The sequence below is a fragment of the Natator depressus genome, chromosome 21 (assembly GCF_965152275.1).
Source record: "Natator depressus isolate rNatDep1 chromosome 21, rNatDep2.hap1, whole genome shotgun sequence".
Taxonomy (NCBI): Eukaryota; Metazoa; Chordata; order Testudines; family Cheloniidae; genus Natator; species Natator depressus.
The window spans coordinates 14,223,156-14,238,398 of NC_134254.1; the positions used below are offsets into that span (position 1 = coordinate 14,223,156).

At 39.1% G+C, this 15,243-nt stretch overlaps 1 protein-coding gene across 4 annotated transcripts in view; it reads right to left on the minus strand.

Annotated features, from left to right (window-relative positions):
• Window positions 1–816: 816 nt before the first annotated feature.
• Window positions 817–15,243, minus strand: part of CEPT1 (choline/ethanolamine phosphotransferase 1) — a 45,491-nt gene continuing 31,064 nt past the window's right edge. For all 4 annotated transcript variants that reach the window (XM_074935829.1, XM_074935828.1, XM_074935830.1 and 1 more), the window contains exons 5-9: window positions 12,569–12,653; window positions 6,344–6,475; window positions 4,335–4,493; window positions 3,795–3,920; window positions 817–2,476 (exon numbers count right to left, since the gene is read on the minus strand). In XM_074935829.1, coding sequence (XP_074791930.1) covers window positions 2,357–2,476; window positions 3,795–3,920; window positions 4,335–4,493; window positions 6,344–6,475; window positions 12,569–12,653 — 622 coding nt within the window. In that variant the 3' untranslated portion in view covers window positions 817–2,356. The remainder of the gene's footprint in view (window positions 2,477–3,794; window positions 3,921–4,334; window positions 4,494–6,343; window positions 6,476–12,568; window positions 12,654–15,243) is intronic.

Sequence of the window (15,243 nt, forward strand, 5' to 3'; positions counted from 1 at the left end):
GTATCACACTCTTTGCCATAAGTTTGAGATGTCTTATAAATCAAAAAAAACCCACAAACCAACCAATGTTTTCATTTCATTGGCCCCTAGATAGAGGGGAAATTTTCTGCCTGGTAGTGTGGTTTTTAGGGGTAGCTCAAAGCACCATATGTCACATTTTGTTTTCAAGACAGTGAGGTTTGTACTCATTCTGATGTGTTCCAGGAAGTTCTACATGCAAGAGAGAGTTCTGTAAAAGCCCTGCACCCAGTGCTTGCTTGTACTCTACATCAGAAAGGGTAAAGTTTAAGGTTGAACTTGCAACGTTCTGTCTCTTTGGCCTTATGAACTATGATACACTTTACTTAGAAATCTCGTTCAGTTTCTCAATTAATTCCACAACCTTAGGCCCATATGTCTATAATAATCTGCAATCACATAAATAGAGACAGTATCATAATGCATAAGGACAAAGTTCATTTATTACAGGCAATTTGTACAGTACCTATATGCACACACTTTATGAGCAGTAACATTTCTCAAGTATAAGGAGCAAGCTCCCCACAGCGCCTGGTAATGCTGAAGCTTTACAAGCAGAAATGGGAAATCTTCCTCCTAGAGTGAAGACTAGGGGTACTGGAGCTACCAGTTAGTGAAAAGCCTGGGAAAAGGTGCCTCTTATAGCATTTCCTGGACAGGCTTTAGTTTAGACGTATTTCCAGAAGTGAAGGCCTCATGTTGACTCCCTCAAGCCTCATCCTTGAGACATTAGATTAATTAACAATTAATTGTTCCAGACCAACACAAATGGTGCAGTGGATCAGACTGGGAGCAGTGGTCTCTGAGATAGCTAGACAAGAGGAATTTTAAGGCTCTGGGACTGCAGTTGGTAAGCAGCACTTTAAATTTCCTATCTTGATCAGGGTCTTCTGCGCCCTTGCTAGTAACCGGCAGCTCACTGTATGCACTGATGTGGCTCTGAGCTGAGCCCACTCATGGACTAGTCAGTGCAAATGTACCTTTGAGTGGCTTTTGCCTTTCATTTTAGTATTTGAATGGCAGGATACACCCCTGCTCATCCGTTGTAAGTATTCAGTTTAGATTGATTTCAGTAGGTTACATCTTGCTTTGGTCCTGGAATTCTGCATCAGCACATACACCCTTAGATCAGCATGTGACTTCTGACAGCAATCATATGGGAAGAGATTCCTGGAGAAATATTTGACACATTGAGGTTGTGCAACTCCTAATACCTAAAAGGGGGCAGTATGGCTTATCACTTAGAGAAGTGAAGTAGAATCCAGACTCTTAGTAGTCCTACTCCAGACCCAATATGAACTACTGGGAAGTTATTTAGATTCCTTGTGCCTCAATTTACCACACATAAAATGGGCATAATATGCCTATGGCTTCAGGAGCTGGGCTGTAAGGCTTTGCTAATTAGCAAAGAAAGTGCTTTGAGATGCTTGGTTGACAGGCACTGTAGACACATGAAGCATCATAAAAGTCTCTCTAAACAGCAGTCAGATTTTGCTTCATCAGACCAAGTACTTAACCCAGTGTGACAAAGCAGTTGACACACATGGAAAGACAATTGTAGCTCTTAGAATTTCCTTATTTATTAAAGAGCAGAAAGAAATTTTTGCTTAAATTCTATACGTAAAAAAGTAACAGTAAAATTTGCTTTTAAAGTTTTTCCACTGAAGAAAATTATGAAATAAGTTCTTTTTTATTTAAAAAAAATTAATTGACAAAGACACCACACTATATTGCATGCTGATAGTCACCCCCTTCTCCGATAAGGTCCCACTAAAATATACTGTTGAACAGTATATGTAAGCAAATGAACCACCTCAATCTGGACTGAAAGTCCCTTCAGCTATTTCAGCCACACAAGCTAGTGGGATCTCTCTGTTTTACAAGCTCAGCTCTTTAGTAAAAGAAATTTCAAGTGGACACTAAAGTATTTCACTAAGATGAAATATTAAAATTATAAAGCACATTTTTTTGCAGTTTGTAAATATACTACATTAGAAATTTCAGTTGTTAGGGATCCATTCACCATAGATAGTTTATTCTGTTTTCAAGGTAATTACAAAGACAAAGCATTACTCCCTGCATGCTTTCCTGGGCACAGAACCAGTAGAGTTGACTACATGATGTTTGACTGGAGAGTACTTGGAATTCACTCTCTCATAGGCAAAGACTAGTTAAGGAGTGTTACCAGTAACAAAGAATAAAAGTTATACAACGTTGATTATAATAAATTAGATTTGTTCTTATCTGCTCCTTTTGCCTTAGTCTCCTAAATATGTTCATATTCTTCCCTGTAGAAAACACTTGTTTTGTATTTCTCATCACAGCAACCACCCAGTCACTAATGGTGATTAGAATGTGTGGAAGAGACCTTGATTCTGAATACATGGATGCGCAGATGGGAAGCAATCTGATTGCACACACTGATGCAGTAGCGGAGCAAATCAAAGAGGGAAAAGATCTGCAAAGGGAAAAATGGCATGTGTTAGATCTATCTATACTCGACATGAATGTACCATGTTTCATCTATCCTTCATGTTATCACAGTCTGTCTAAAAGCATCAAGGACCGCTCTCTTGAGTCCTTCTCTCCCTCCACTAAAGGTTTATTCCTATATTCTTCATTTTTCAGCCTAGAATTTCAATCTACATTCCAATAAAAGAAAAACTGTAGTGACTGTAGAAAGCTTTTGTAAGAGGTCCCATGATTTCAAGTGTGGAATTCTGATCTTACTTTGGGACAAAATGTACACAACGCTGTATTTGAATGTATTTTAAAAGTGTTCCATTGTAATGGGAATGATCAAGTTTCAGCATCATAATTTATGCAGGTTGAACCCTTACTACATACCAAGCTCCCAACTAAAACAAACACACGCCCCAGTGAACATGAAGTGAATGTACTGTAATTCCCTAATAGCTGGGCTTTTCCACCACTTGCAGCTAGTACAGAAAGAAGTTCTACAGCTGCTTAATCCTGTGAGCAGCTGGAATCATGTTACACCTGCACAGCATGCTTTAGAATGGCTGTCTAGAAAGTAAAAAGAAAAGGAGGACTTGTGGCACCTCAGAGACTAACAAATTTATTTGAGCATAAGCTTTCGTGAGCTACAGCTCACTTCATCGGATGCAGTCAATAGCTCACGAAGGCTTATGCTCAAATAAATTGGTTAGTCTCTAAGGTGCCACAAGTACTCCTTTTCTTTTTGCGAATACAGACTAACATGGCTGCTACTCTGAAACCTGTCTAGAAAGTGGCAGCCTGATCTGAACTTGGTTTGGTTTTCAATGCTCTAATCAAAGACAGACATGGCTATATAGCCAAGACTTCCTCTGTGAGACTGGTCCTGGCAGCTATCATTGCTCTGACACTACATGAATTTCAGGAATTCCACTGGTGGGTTTGTGTGTTATAGAGCTTTTGCTGTGGTGCACCCCAAAGTGTGGAAATTATGTTCCTGCAAAAATACATCAGCACATTTCTCCCCAATGGGTTCTAAACCTAGGACTTTGAGTACTGCTCATTCAACATAGCTTTAAAACTGTGTTTAAACAGAGTGGGGTCCATAAGCCCAACCAAACCATGTTTCAGCCAAGTTAGCCTGAACCCTGTTTAAAACTGATTCAGGCAAGAAGGTTCCCAAGTCCATGCTTCTTGGTAAAAACTGGGTGTGATCTGTGCACAACTGGCACAAACTCTGTATGCGTGTGGGGAGTGTGAGCGAACAAGCAGATGCAAAAAAGATCATTGATAAACAGAAAATACAATGACCTACTTACCATGGCAATCCAAAGTACAATATATTCATCAATAAAGCTGTTAAAGTACTGGTCCAAGAACAAAAGTGCTGGACCTATGAATGCTGTATCATGCAGATGCATTTCACTTTTGGTCATATGTGCAACCTATTAAAAAAAAAAAAAAAAAAAGAGACAGACACAGTAGTCTAGTCTAAAATCACAAAATATATTTTGACCCAATATTTTCAGCTGATTAACAACACATCCTTATAGAGTATTTTAATGAAATGTCACCAAAAATTATTGCAATGTAAATTACATGCTGCTGGTTCATTCCTTTGTGGGCTACGACAAATTCTCAAGAAAAATGTGGGTTGTAGCTACCAATTAGAACCACTACAGATTCATGGGATATACAGAAGTTACATTAAATCACTTTAATACAGCGAAGGAAGGGTGTGGCTCGTCAATTCAGGGGAACTGATGTTGTGGGGAAGGTAGACCTTTGAGAAACTATAAAGACCATCTTATACAATAACAAAGATAAAGGAAAAGAATCAATGACTCCGAGACACTTACCACCAATTTGTTAGTTATCTTAGCAGATACAAAACCAAAAGTAAGTATATACAGGCAAGGATGCTTTTCAAAGAGCTGCACAGCAGATTTCTTGTAGATCATTGCAGCTAATATGATCACTGACCCAATATGAAGAAAGGGTGAAAGGACACTTGTTCCCTATAGTGAGGGAGAAGAAAGTGTTAGCTTAATGAAAAGTGCACACAAGTGAACAACAGATGTGTTGTGTGCATATTATTTAAATTAAAATGTGCCTGTTTGAACTCACTTGTGCCAATAGTGAAATGTGACTGAGGGTGTCAGCTGATAATGTGGTTGGAGCCTTTGGTCTGAAGGTCTCATAAATTGTGTGTTGCATGAAGAAAACATGCAGTTTCAGCTACAAAACAAAAAATGTATGTATTGGGGCGAGGGGGAGGGAAGAGAGGAGAAGGCTTTAAATTGCAAAAAATGGTGCTGTGGTTATCTTCTAACTCCTGTACAACAGGAAGGAGATGATTCTGTTCTTAAATGACAGGGGCCCAAACATGTGTGTGTCTGTATAATGGTGATAATACATTTTTGTTAAGATGTCAATGCTCAAAAGCAAAATATAACTAAAAGACTAGTCCAACTCACTCAACTGGCACAAACACAAAAACCAGACTCTCCTAAAAAGTTCACAAAACCTTCCACAACTCCTCCCACCCCCACCCCCCCAAAAAAAAATCACAAGTCCCTTAAGAAAGAAGTCTGACAAGAATATTAACTTTGACTTTTATCCCCTCTGGAAGGTCAATAGCTTTCATATTCTTGTCAGAAGCAAAAACAGCAAACAAAAAGCATGCGCATCAGAGAGGGAGTCTGGTTTGGAAAATTCATGGATTCTAGAAGGTAAGACCTTGTAGAACATAAGAATAGCCACAGTGGGTCAGACCAATGGTCCATCTAGCCCAGTATCTTGTCTTCCAACAGTGGCCAATGCCAGATGCTTCAGAGGGAATGAACAGATCAGACAATTATCAAGTGATCCATCCCGTCATCTGCTCCCAGCTTCTGGCAAACACAAGCAGACAAACTCTGACCATCCTGGCCAATAGCCATTGATGGACCTATCCTCTATGAACTTATCTAGCTCTTTTTTGAGCCCTGTTATAATTTTGGCCTTCACAACATCTGCTACCACAGAGTTCCAGAGTTGACTGTGCATTGTGTGAAGAAGTACTCCTTGTGTTTGTTTTAAACTTGCTGCCTATTAATTTCATTGGGTGACCCCTAGTTCTTGTGTTATGTGAAGGGGTAAATAACATTTCCTTATTCACTTTCTCCACACCAGTCATGATTTTATACACCTCTATCCTATCCCCTCGGAGTCGTCTCTTTTCCAAGATGAAAAGTCCCAGTCTTTTAAATCTCTCCTCATACAGAAGCTGTTCCATACCCCTAGTAATTTTTGTTGTCCTTCTCTGCCCCTTTTCCAATTCTAATATATCTTTTTTCAGAAGGAGCGACCAGATCTGCACACAGTATTCAAGATGTGGGCATACCATGGATTTATATATTGAGGCTTTATGACATTTTCTGTCTTATTATCTATCCCTTTCCTAATGGTTCCTCACTTTTGGTTCGCTTTTTTGATTGCCACTGCATAGAGAGCAGACATTTTCAGAGAACTATCCACAATGACCCGAAGATCTCTTTCTTGAGTGGTAATAGCTAATTTAGACCCCATCATTTTGTATGTACATAGGACTAAATGTCAAAGCATGGGAGGTGATTTTATCATTCATCTATTTCAAATCCATCCTTTTAAAACCTTTTCTCAATTCCAAAAGCTACTATTTTCATTTAGACAAGATTTATCCCTTTTTTCAAGCTAGTAAACTAGCTTGAAAGTGGATTTTACACCAAAAGCAGACATTAACACACTTGAAAGCATATCAGTTTTCTATAAACCATCATGCAAACTACAGAGCACTCAGAAAAGGTGGTAACATAATAGATTCATAAAAGCAGAACAAAGCACTCACAGCTATAGTTGATCCATTTTTGCCAACACCACCTGTGAAGATCACACCAAAATAGTTTGTGCAGGAGAATATGGTTCCTGCAACAGTACAAAGAGCTGGGAATATTTTCATTTGAATATTCAGCACTGGAATCTTGACAATAGAGAAATAAAAAGATTAAAATATGTACAATTAATCTAAAATCGTGTTTACCTATTTCAAGTAAACTCAAACACTCCACTTTTCTAACTCCACTTGGGTTTTCCTCTCTCCCCCCAAAATTAGTCAATATTGGTTTAAATTTCTACGAACGAAATTTGGGAGGAATTTTTCTCACCCGCCATATTAGCAAAATTCCCTGATCCATTTGCTTTTATATTTAATTACCAGAGAAGAACAGTCATGGAGCAGAATCCCTTTCTCCTAATATTATCCTTCACAATGCTGGACACTTATCAACCAACCTCTAAAACCTGAGCCGGGGTTCCTCAGCACGGAGAGAACAGAGGCCTAGCACAGGTGAAAGGATAGACCCCACACTTAGCACCCCAGCCCTGAGTGCAGGGTGAAGCCAGATATCAGTGGGGATTAGCATGTGAAGACCCATAAACTGGACCACACCCCAGAGGACAGACAAGGTATAATGAAAGGAGGCATGATAGGGAACAGCAGAGAGGCAACCAGCCGCTAAGGTTACTTTTCAAAGTAAGACGGGAGTGGGTGGCTGGGCTGGTAGCAAGGGAGTGAGAAATGAGGGCAAGATGGGCTGGGAAGGAAGACTAATAATCTTCTCTCATCTTTTCGACATAGTGCCTTGGGCGGAGAATTAATTATAAGAAGAGAGGGAACCACCCAGCAACAACAGTCCAACTTTATCTATCCAACTGCTAAAGAACAACTTGAATCCTCCAGTAACAAGCATCTATGCTCATACCTTTTCCAAAATGAGTAAACATGGGCCGTAGTGAACATCCCCATATGTCTATTTCATATGGGACCCTAAATGGGTTCAAGTTGTTTTTATTTTAGTATTTTGAATTGCATGCCCAGTCTGGTTTTGAGGCTTTTCTAATAAGATAATTCTTAGCACTTACAACTTCAAAGCACTGTGCAAACAACAATCAGACCATACACACCCCCATCTTTGATACTTTATTATCCCCATTTTAGAGAGAGACAGCAAGTGACTCAGCCAAGTTCACTTTGAATGAGTGGCTGGAACTGGGATTAGAATTCAGTGGGTTCAATCAGATTTTTTGTTGAATTACAAGGTGCAGTTACAGGTTTCAGAGTAGCAGCTGTGTTAGTCTGTATCCACAAAAAGAAAAGGAGGACTTGTGGCACCTTAGAGACTAATTTATTTGAGCATAAGCTTTCGTGAGCTACAGCTCACTTCATCGGATGCATGTAGTGGAAAAAGGTGCAGTTAGAGACTAATTTGGCTCTGTAGTTCTATCCATGTGTTGCCCATATGGAGCCTACAACCAATATCAAGCGGAGGAGGAGGAGTAACAGCACCTCACCTGATTGTTGCTCTGCACTCTGGAGTTCCCCTTGAGTAGGAAGTTCTAATTATGCTCTTTTGAACAATCTCAGGTACCCCTCCTACCCAGCCTGCTTACTCTGCACTTTTGCTCAAAGACAGGATTCAGACAGAGAAACCGCAACAGAGTGAAGAGAGCTAGCTAAACTGAACAGTTCAGTAACAAACACACCATTACTCTCAGAGCTGCTCCAGAGCTTGTACCACTCTTATTAAACTGCCTGGCTGTGCTGCCATCTGTTTTGATAATGATGCTTTCTCCAGTGGTCAGTGGAAGTATTTGAGAATGGGGTGATGGGGTTACGCTTCTTTGTATATGTGAGGAGAGAAGAACAAGAGTAACATTCTGCCCATGGTGGAATCTGTACAGAGGAGGTTTCAGGATGCCACAGAGAAAGGAGTTGCAACAGTCAAGAGATCTTGTGCATTGGCAAAAAAACAGGATTTATAATTCACCACTAGGGCAGCTCCAGGAACAATGTACAATACGGACAGTGGAAGCTGTAACGTGGACAGGGCTCAGAGTAGTGTGAGACCACATAATGATAAAAATGTTTGATTCCACCTGAGCCATATCTGTATTACGGCTCCCACCACTGTTATCACTGATGGAGCTGCACCAAGTGATTAATAACAAGGTCCTATTTTTGCCCAGCGTAAACAGACCCTACGTGATAGGAGATGAAGGCAAGGACAAAGACTTCCACAGTGGTGGAGTGAAGGAAGTTAAAGTTGCAAAGCCGTGACAAAACCAATTTGCAGCTAAAGTAAATGTGGGAAGAGTCCCGAGTCAAAGATTATGCAAAGGTTAAGAACGGCGGAGACAAATGGATGGCGTGAGTCAAAGAAGGAAACAAGAGATAGAGTTGTGCTGGAGGATGATCCTCATACTTTATTAACACTTCTGTCTTTAGAGTGTTTAGCTAAAGGAGGCTGAGATAAAGCCACAGGTTTACTTATTCTTTGGTATTCTACTAGAATTGTAGCCCATACTATAGTTTTGCCCTTTACACACAGCTTGATCTTGCCAGGTGTTGACCACTGACTTCAGTGGGAGTTAAAGGTGTGCAACACTTAGCAGGACTGAATGTATAGTGCTGAAAAGAGTCCCAGGTCAGATCTTCTTCAGATAAAGGATGCTTCTCTATTAAATCCTTTGAAGTTGATCAAGACTGGTTATGCCGCTGCAACAGCAGGATACCCAACTTCAAAAATAGAGTGCAGTCTGCTTAAAAGTAATGGTGTTTCAAGTTCTGCCACAGAGAAGTAAGCATGTCAATAAAAATAAATGTCACAATGGGTAAGTGCTCTAATCTGTTCTTGGGCAACCAGTGTTCAGATCCAGATTCCTTCACAAGGGAAAATGAGTTTGGGACACTTATTCATGACTCATTTTAATCCGTTTACCTCCTATAACTAGGCTTGGAAGAACTAGATTTTGAGCAGTAAATGTCGATTTCACTGCACACACCAGCCAATGAAAAAATATTACCATAGACAATAATCAAAGTTTACATATAGGCAAAGTAAGAGAAATGCTACTTGAGAACTTAGAGTTTTACGGGTATATCCTCTGAATATTTTGACATGTGATGTTGACAATTTGCGTTTTAATGGTTGTAAAGCTTTAACTTTTTGAATCTCAATGTCTCCTGTCATTAGATAATTATTGTCTGACACCCTCCCCCCCCCCCAATTATTTGACCTTCCCATAATTTCCACAACGGTGAATATTTAAACTGATAAAAATTGGAGGGGAAAAAAACGAACTTAAAAATAAACATCAATATAATCCATCAAAATTATAAAAAAATAAAAATGGAATTCTTCCAAGCCTACATATAACTGACCCATAGCTCAACATGTCCACAATCAACAAAACCTCTGGTCAGGAGGGAGAATGAGGAATCTGAGAGAGAGTCAAGAATGACAGTTATCAAGATGAGATGTGGTCAAGGAAAGGGAACAAGTTGAAGGGTGAAAGGCAGAACACAGAAGATATCAGAAACAAGAACAAAGCAGAAGTGAGAATAAAAGGGGGAGGAGTTCTGACTGGATGTTATCAAGATCCCATGCTCCAGGAAGTTGGAGATGTAGGGAAGAAGGGAGACCATTAAAGCAGCAAGTAGGGTCAAGAGAAAGTTGATTGACAGCACACATGAAACGTGGAGAGAAAGGAGGCAGAGGAGAAGGAATAGTTAATGATGAGACAAGAGAAGGGATGGGGGCAGGGATTAGAGACTTATGTACCACATGTGAAGATACTTCTATCATCAATGTTGGTGGCTGTCAATGGAACAGGATTCATAGAGCGTGAGGTACAATAAAGTAGTGGAACAAACCACGACTGAGATGCAGACAGGCAGAAGAGCAATGTTGAGGGGATACCACTATTTAAATGTGTTCTCTTTTATGGAGTAGTATTTCTCCCTATAAATATTTCTTGTGATTTGATTCTTTTCCTTCATAGTTCAGATTCATAGAAGGTAGTGTGGCAGAACAAACCGGGCTAGTCATAGCGAAAGGTTTAAATCAACTTCTCCTCCCTGTAAACTTTCTAATTACCTGAGAGTATCTTTTTGCCTAGTAAAGCATTAGACAGATTTCTTTACTGCCTTTCTACATTGTCTTCAGCTCTTCTCATATGTATGGCAAACTCCACTTACTACATGAATTAAAAATAACGCGTAGCGCTTATAAAACATTTCATAAATATTACCCTAATTAATTAATCCAAACAGTGCCCATGTGAGGTATTATCCTTATTTTACTGATAAGGAAACAGATAAGGAAGGCTTAAGTAATTTACCCAGTGTCACAGAGTGAGTGGGTGTCAAGGCTGGGATATAAATTCTGGGTTCACAGGCTCATGCTCACACCTCTCCACCACTCTACACCATCAGGGTGAAACTGACCCTTGTGCAGAGGACCAGCCCAAGGCTCATGCACCCGTAAAGTCTTTATGTTGACGATTCAGGTGGGGCTTGAGTAGTGCTCAGTGCTGGTCTGGAGTACAGGGATCAAATTCCACCCTTAATTCAGAAATACAAATACTTTCTATCTGTTATTCCTGTTCCAGGAATAACAACAGTTATTGAGCTCAAAACCAGACCTATCTTACGTTACATGAAATCTATACCCAGCACATTCAACAAAAGAATATCTTTTTATTAAGTAATGAAAGTAATTGTTGCATTTTATTTCACTTCCAGTATAACAGGAACAAAATCCAAAGGATTATCTATTAAGAGCTGCACCAACCTCACTACTCCACTGAAACCTACCAAATGGGAATCTCACCTGCAATAATATTCACCATCTCTCAGAAAACACTGGATTCCAGGAGTCTTAGAGAATGTAGTAGTGCTTTAGCCAGATTTAAAGAGAAACTTCATAGACAGAGAGAAGGAAGCGAGTATACTGCATATTTTACTGGGTACAAAAGGCCAATAAAAGCAATAATGGATGACAGCATAGACAGTTAACTAACTCAGAATTTGCCTGCTTTCTAATTACTAGAGGGAAAAGTGGAATGTTTGAGTATACAGCTGAGGTATTTTCATTAAATAAAATAGGTCTTTCAAACAGAAATAAACACAAAATATATACTCTGTGGCAGAAGCCTGGCAGATCTTTAACTGAGTCAGGCCCTTATTTAGGGCATCCTGTATATGGCAGTGTAGATTTCAGGATCTATTTGGTTGTAACAGATTAATTGTGCTACAACACAACATATTTCACCCTAAAATAGTCACTGTGAATTGTTTTTTGAACATTTTGATGCTTTTTTCTAAAATTAATGAGAATTTTTTCAGACCACTTTAGGAAGTGATTTCAGTAGCTCTTAGAAGTTAGGCAAGGTCAGGCCAGGTCAGCACCTAAATGGAAAACCTTCAGGGAAATCATGCATCAGAAGGTAACGCTGGCAATTCATTATGTAGCACATTCCTCTCTGAGTCAATTCTGCACCAGCACCCCAGGATAGTTTTAGATGGTGCTGATATAAAACTGAGTTGCTGAGCACCCTTAGGCTTCAATCCAGCAAGCTGCTCCAAATAGGCAGTACCTTATACCCACACTGAGCCTCAGTAAAATCAACTGTGATCTGTATGGGTGCATGGATCCAACCATGCAGATCAGCTTACAGGATTGGGGCCACAGTCATTAAAAATCTTAAGGCAATTTTCATAAGGGAGAGAGTGTTAGCACCTGTGTTCTAACCAATTGCAATTATGGGCAATTACATGCTGCATTCCAAAAATTTCCCCTGTAATTTCAATTTGATAAAGTATTCTTCTCTTTCTGACCTAAAATTATTATAGATATTATTGATATCTATGTCAAACAGTTCACCCAGAGGTGCAGGTTTTCATTGGTGGACAAAGTAATTTTCTATTGGTAAAAGTAAGTCTGTAAAGTCATTTTGGACCATTCTACATGAATGATGGTACAGCATGCAAAAGAATGACTGTTTTTCACGTGGTGCTGGTAAAACCAGAATGCATTGCCATTTCTTAGATATGAAATTCATTCAAGTTCTTCAAGACCATAAATCTTTTAACCTTATGGGAAAATGAGATCTTTCTCTCCCAAAAGAAACTGATACTGTTCTAAATATAGTGCTCTTCCAGATGTATACCAGATTAGAAACAAGACAAGAAGCAGAATAATCAGAAATAAATATACAATATGAGCAAAATTACCATTGATTGCCAAAAAGGTGGTCCTCCAATCACCGCCAGTAAATGCATGATTATTATGAAGATTTGCACTTCAGTCACATCAATTCTGATTAGGTACAAAAAAAGCCAAAAAAGCAGAATTATTTGAAGCAATTTCAAGTCAATTATTTGCAAACTCAGCAGCTCTCCTCTATCATGCACAATAGAAAGGACTCACAATACTGGGGGAAAATTGAGAAGGCATCAATAATTTATTACGCAAATATATTTTTGAGCTTTAAGTAAAATCTATTTGATTAATTTCACTGCTTAATAAAAACCCATCTTGTCAAAAGGAATAGTTGGAACTCATTTACTTATTTAAATTGACCATAACTAGTTGCAGAAATAAATACAAAGGTTTAACCTTGCCCACCAAATAAATAAAAATAAAAATAAAAATGTGTGTGTTAATTGCGGGGGAGGCAGAATCCCCCTTTATACTCCTTCCTCTACCATCTTGTAAAATTATATTGTTTTGAAAAATATCAAACTTGCAGCTAAAATATACAAGCAACATAAAACCCCATGGAGCTTGTGCAAATGTAAACTGTAAACTGTATTGCTAAAGACTACAGCTCAATATGCAGCAAGAATAGGAAACCCTTTCTCGTTCTCAGTGTGGCAACTGTCCTCAGAGGAGATGCAGGAAGGAGAGCCTTATAGAAAAGGCTGCACTGAAGGAAGTTAAGAATTTGCTTTAAGGATCCTGCGTAAGTCTCACTGCTAGCAAGAGAGAAAAAACAGGGGCACAGAAATCAATGCCAGAAAATGAAATTACAGAAAAAGAACTAGGTCAAAAAAAATTTAGAAAGGAAATGGGGTCTTCTATGGTATATAACATGAATAAGTTTATGAGGTTTCTAAGGGAATACTGTAACTTTCATGGCATACAACATGAATTAGTACATGCTGTCTCATAAGGGAAGACTGTGCCATCAGACTACAGAGATCTGCCCAAATATTTACAATGTATCTTAGTTTGAATTGTAAAATGCCTCAAAAAGGACTCCAAGATCAGCCAATGCACAGGTGCCACTTACATTATCAATGACAGTTGTATGTGTACCAGAGAAGAACGGACTCCATATTTTTAAACTAGCTACTGAAAATACAAAATCTGTATCTGTGGACTTCAATATATTGATTATTAGACTCCTGTGTACCACTCCCCCTACTCCCTATAGAATCTCTGACCTAGTTCTGCAGTAGATCCTCTTATTTGAAACAACTCCCTCCCAACCCAACCAAAATTTCTTTATCTTAGAAACAAAATGATATGAACAAGAGGTTCTTTAGTTAGGATGTGACTAGACAGTTATTTTTGATACATACATGTTTAATGACAAATGGAATGAATCAGGATGAAAAGAATCTGAACAGCTGACCTGGTGTGCGGTGTTTTCAATAAGGGGGAATTAGATTCAGAAGCAGACTCAGGAGATTAAGCAGGTGGCAAAGCTGATCCACTCAGTCTTGGATGGAGTTGGGTGCACATCATACAGCTTTTTTTGCTTGATATATGAAGTAGCCTTTTGGAAGGGGAAGGGCCAGAAGTATATAATTACAAAATAAAAATGGAGGGGAACTAAGTGCAACGTCACCTACACAATACAAGGTTGTTAAGTAAACAGTGTATTTAATACAGTGAACAAGCAATCTCCTCTAATCCTCACCACAAATGCCAAAAAGGCATTCAATAGGCTCTCATGTTGTCCTATTTTAAAATTCAGAAATACACAGAACTGCTAAAACATATAAGACTAGGCTCATACTTAGACCTTCCCTGATAATATGGGAAAGCGATAGGGTGAATTTACTTACCAGTAGTTGTGTATTTAATGTAGTCATCTCTCATCTTATGATATAAAACCCCTAACTCTGAGCTGTTGATTCCAGCTACCAGGAAGCAGAATGCAAAAATACTAATGTCTCTATAGTATAGGTCCACTTCTTTCCCAACAGTCAAGAGACTTCCCGAACAGCTTCCTAAGATGTGAAGTGAAGCTGGCAGAAAGGAAGACGAGAAGACTCCAACAAGTATAATTCCCTTTACTCTGTAATATGTCTTTCCATTACATCTATTATGCCAGTGTGAGAGTAGTAACCATGTGGGTCATCTTATAGGCTGACTTCAACATGATTACTCCTATTGGGCAATCAGAGGCAGTTTGCAGAAAGAGATTAGCAAAAGAGGTCGACAATCAGCTGAAGATCTGAAACCTCAGCCCTCATCCAAACAGATGAAGCATCTAACATGTTTTAGAAAAATCTTGCACAGCTGCAAACATTTGGGCTGTGCAAGAACATTGAGCTGCCGCATGCCTGAACATATTTCTATATTAACTGCCCAAGCCAAGAAAATGCTTAGGAGCGGCTTCCTCTCAATCAAGATGCTCATTTGACTAGATGAATGGGAAGGATTTGGAAATCATCATCTCCTGGGCGTGTTTCTAGTGGGGTTTTGCAGGGATCTGTTGTTGGTCTAATGCTATTCAATATCTTTATCAACGATCTGAAAGAAAGTATAAAATCATAGTTGATAAAGTTGCAGATGAAACAAAAATTAATGGAGTGGTAAATAATTCTAAGGACAGGTTCAGTTCTAGACAGTGATATAGACTGCCTGGTAAACTGGGATCATCTGAGCTATTTTA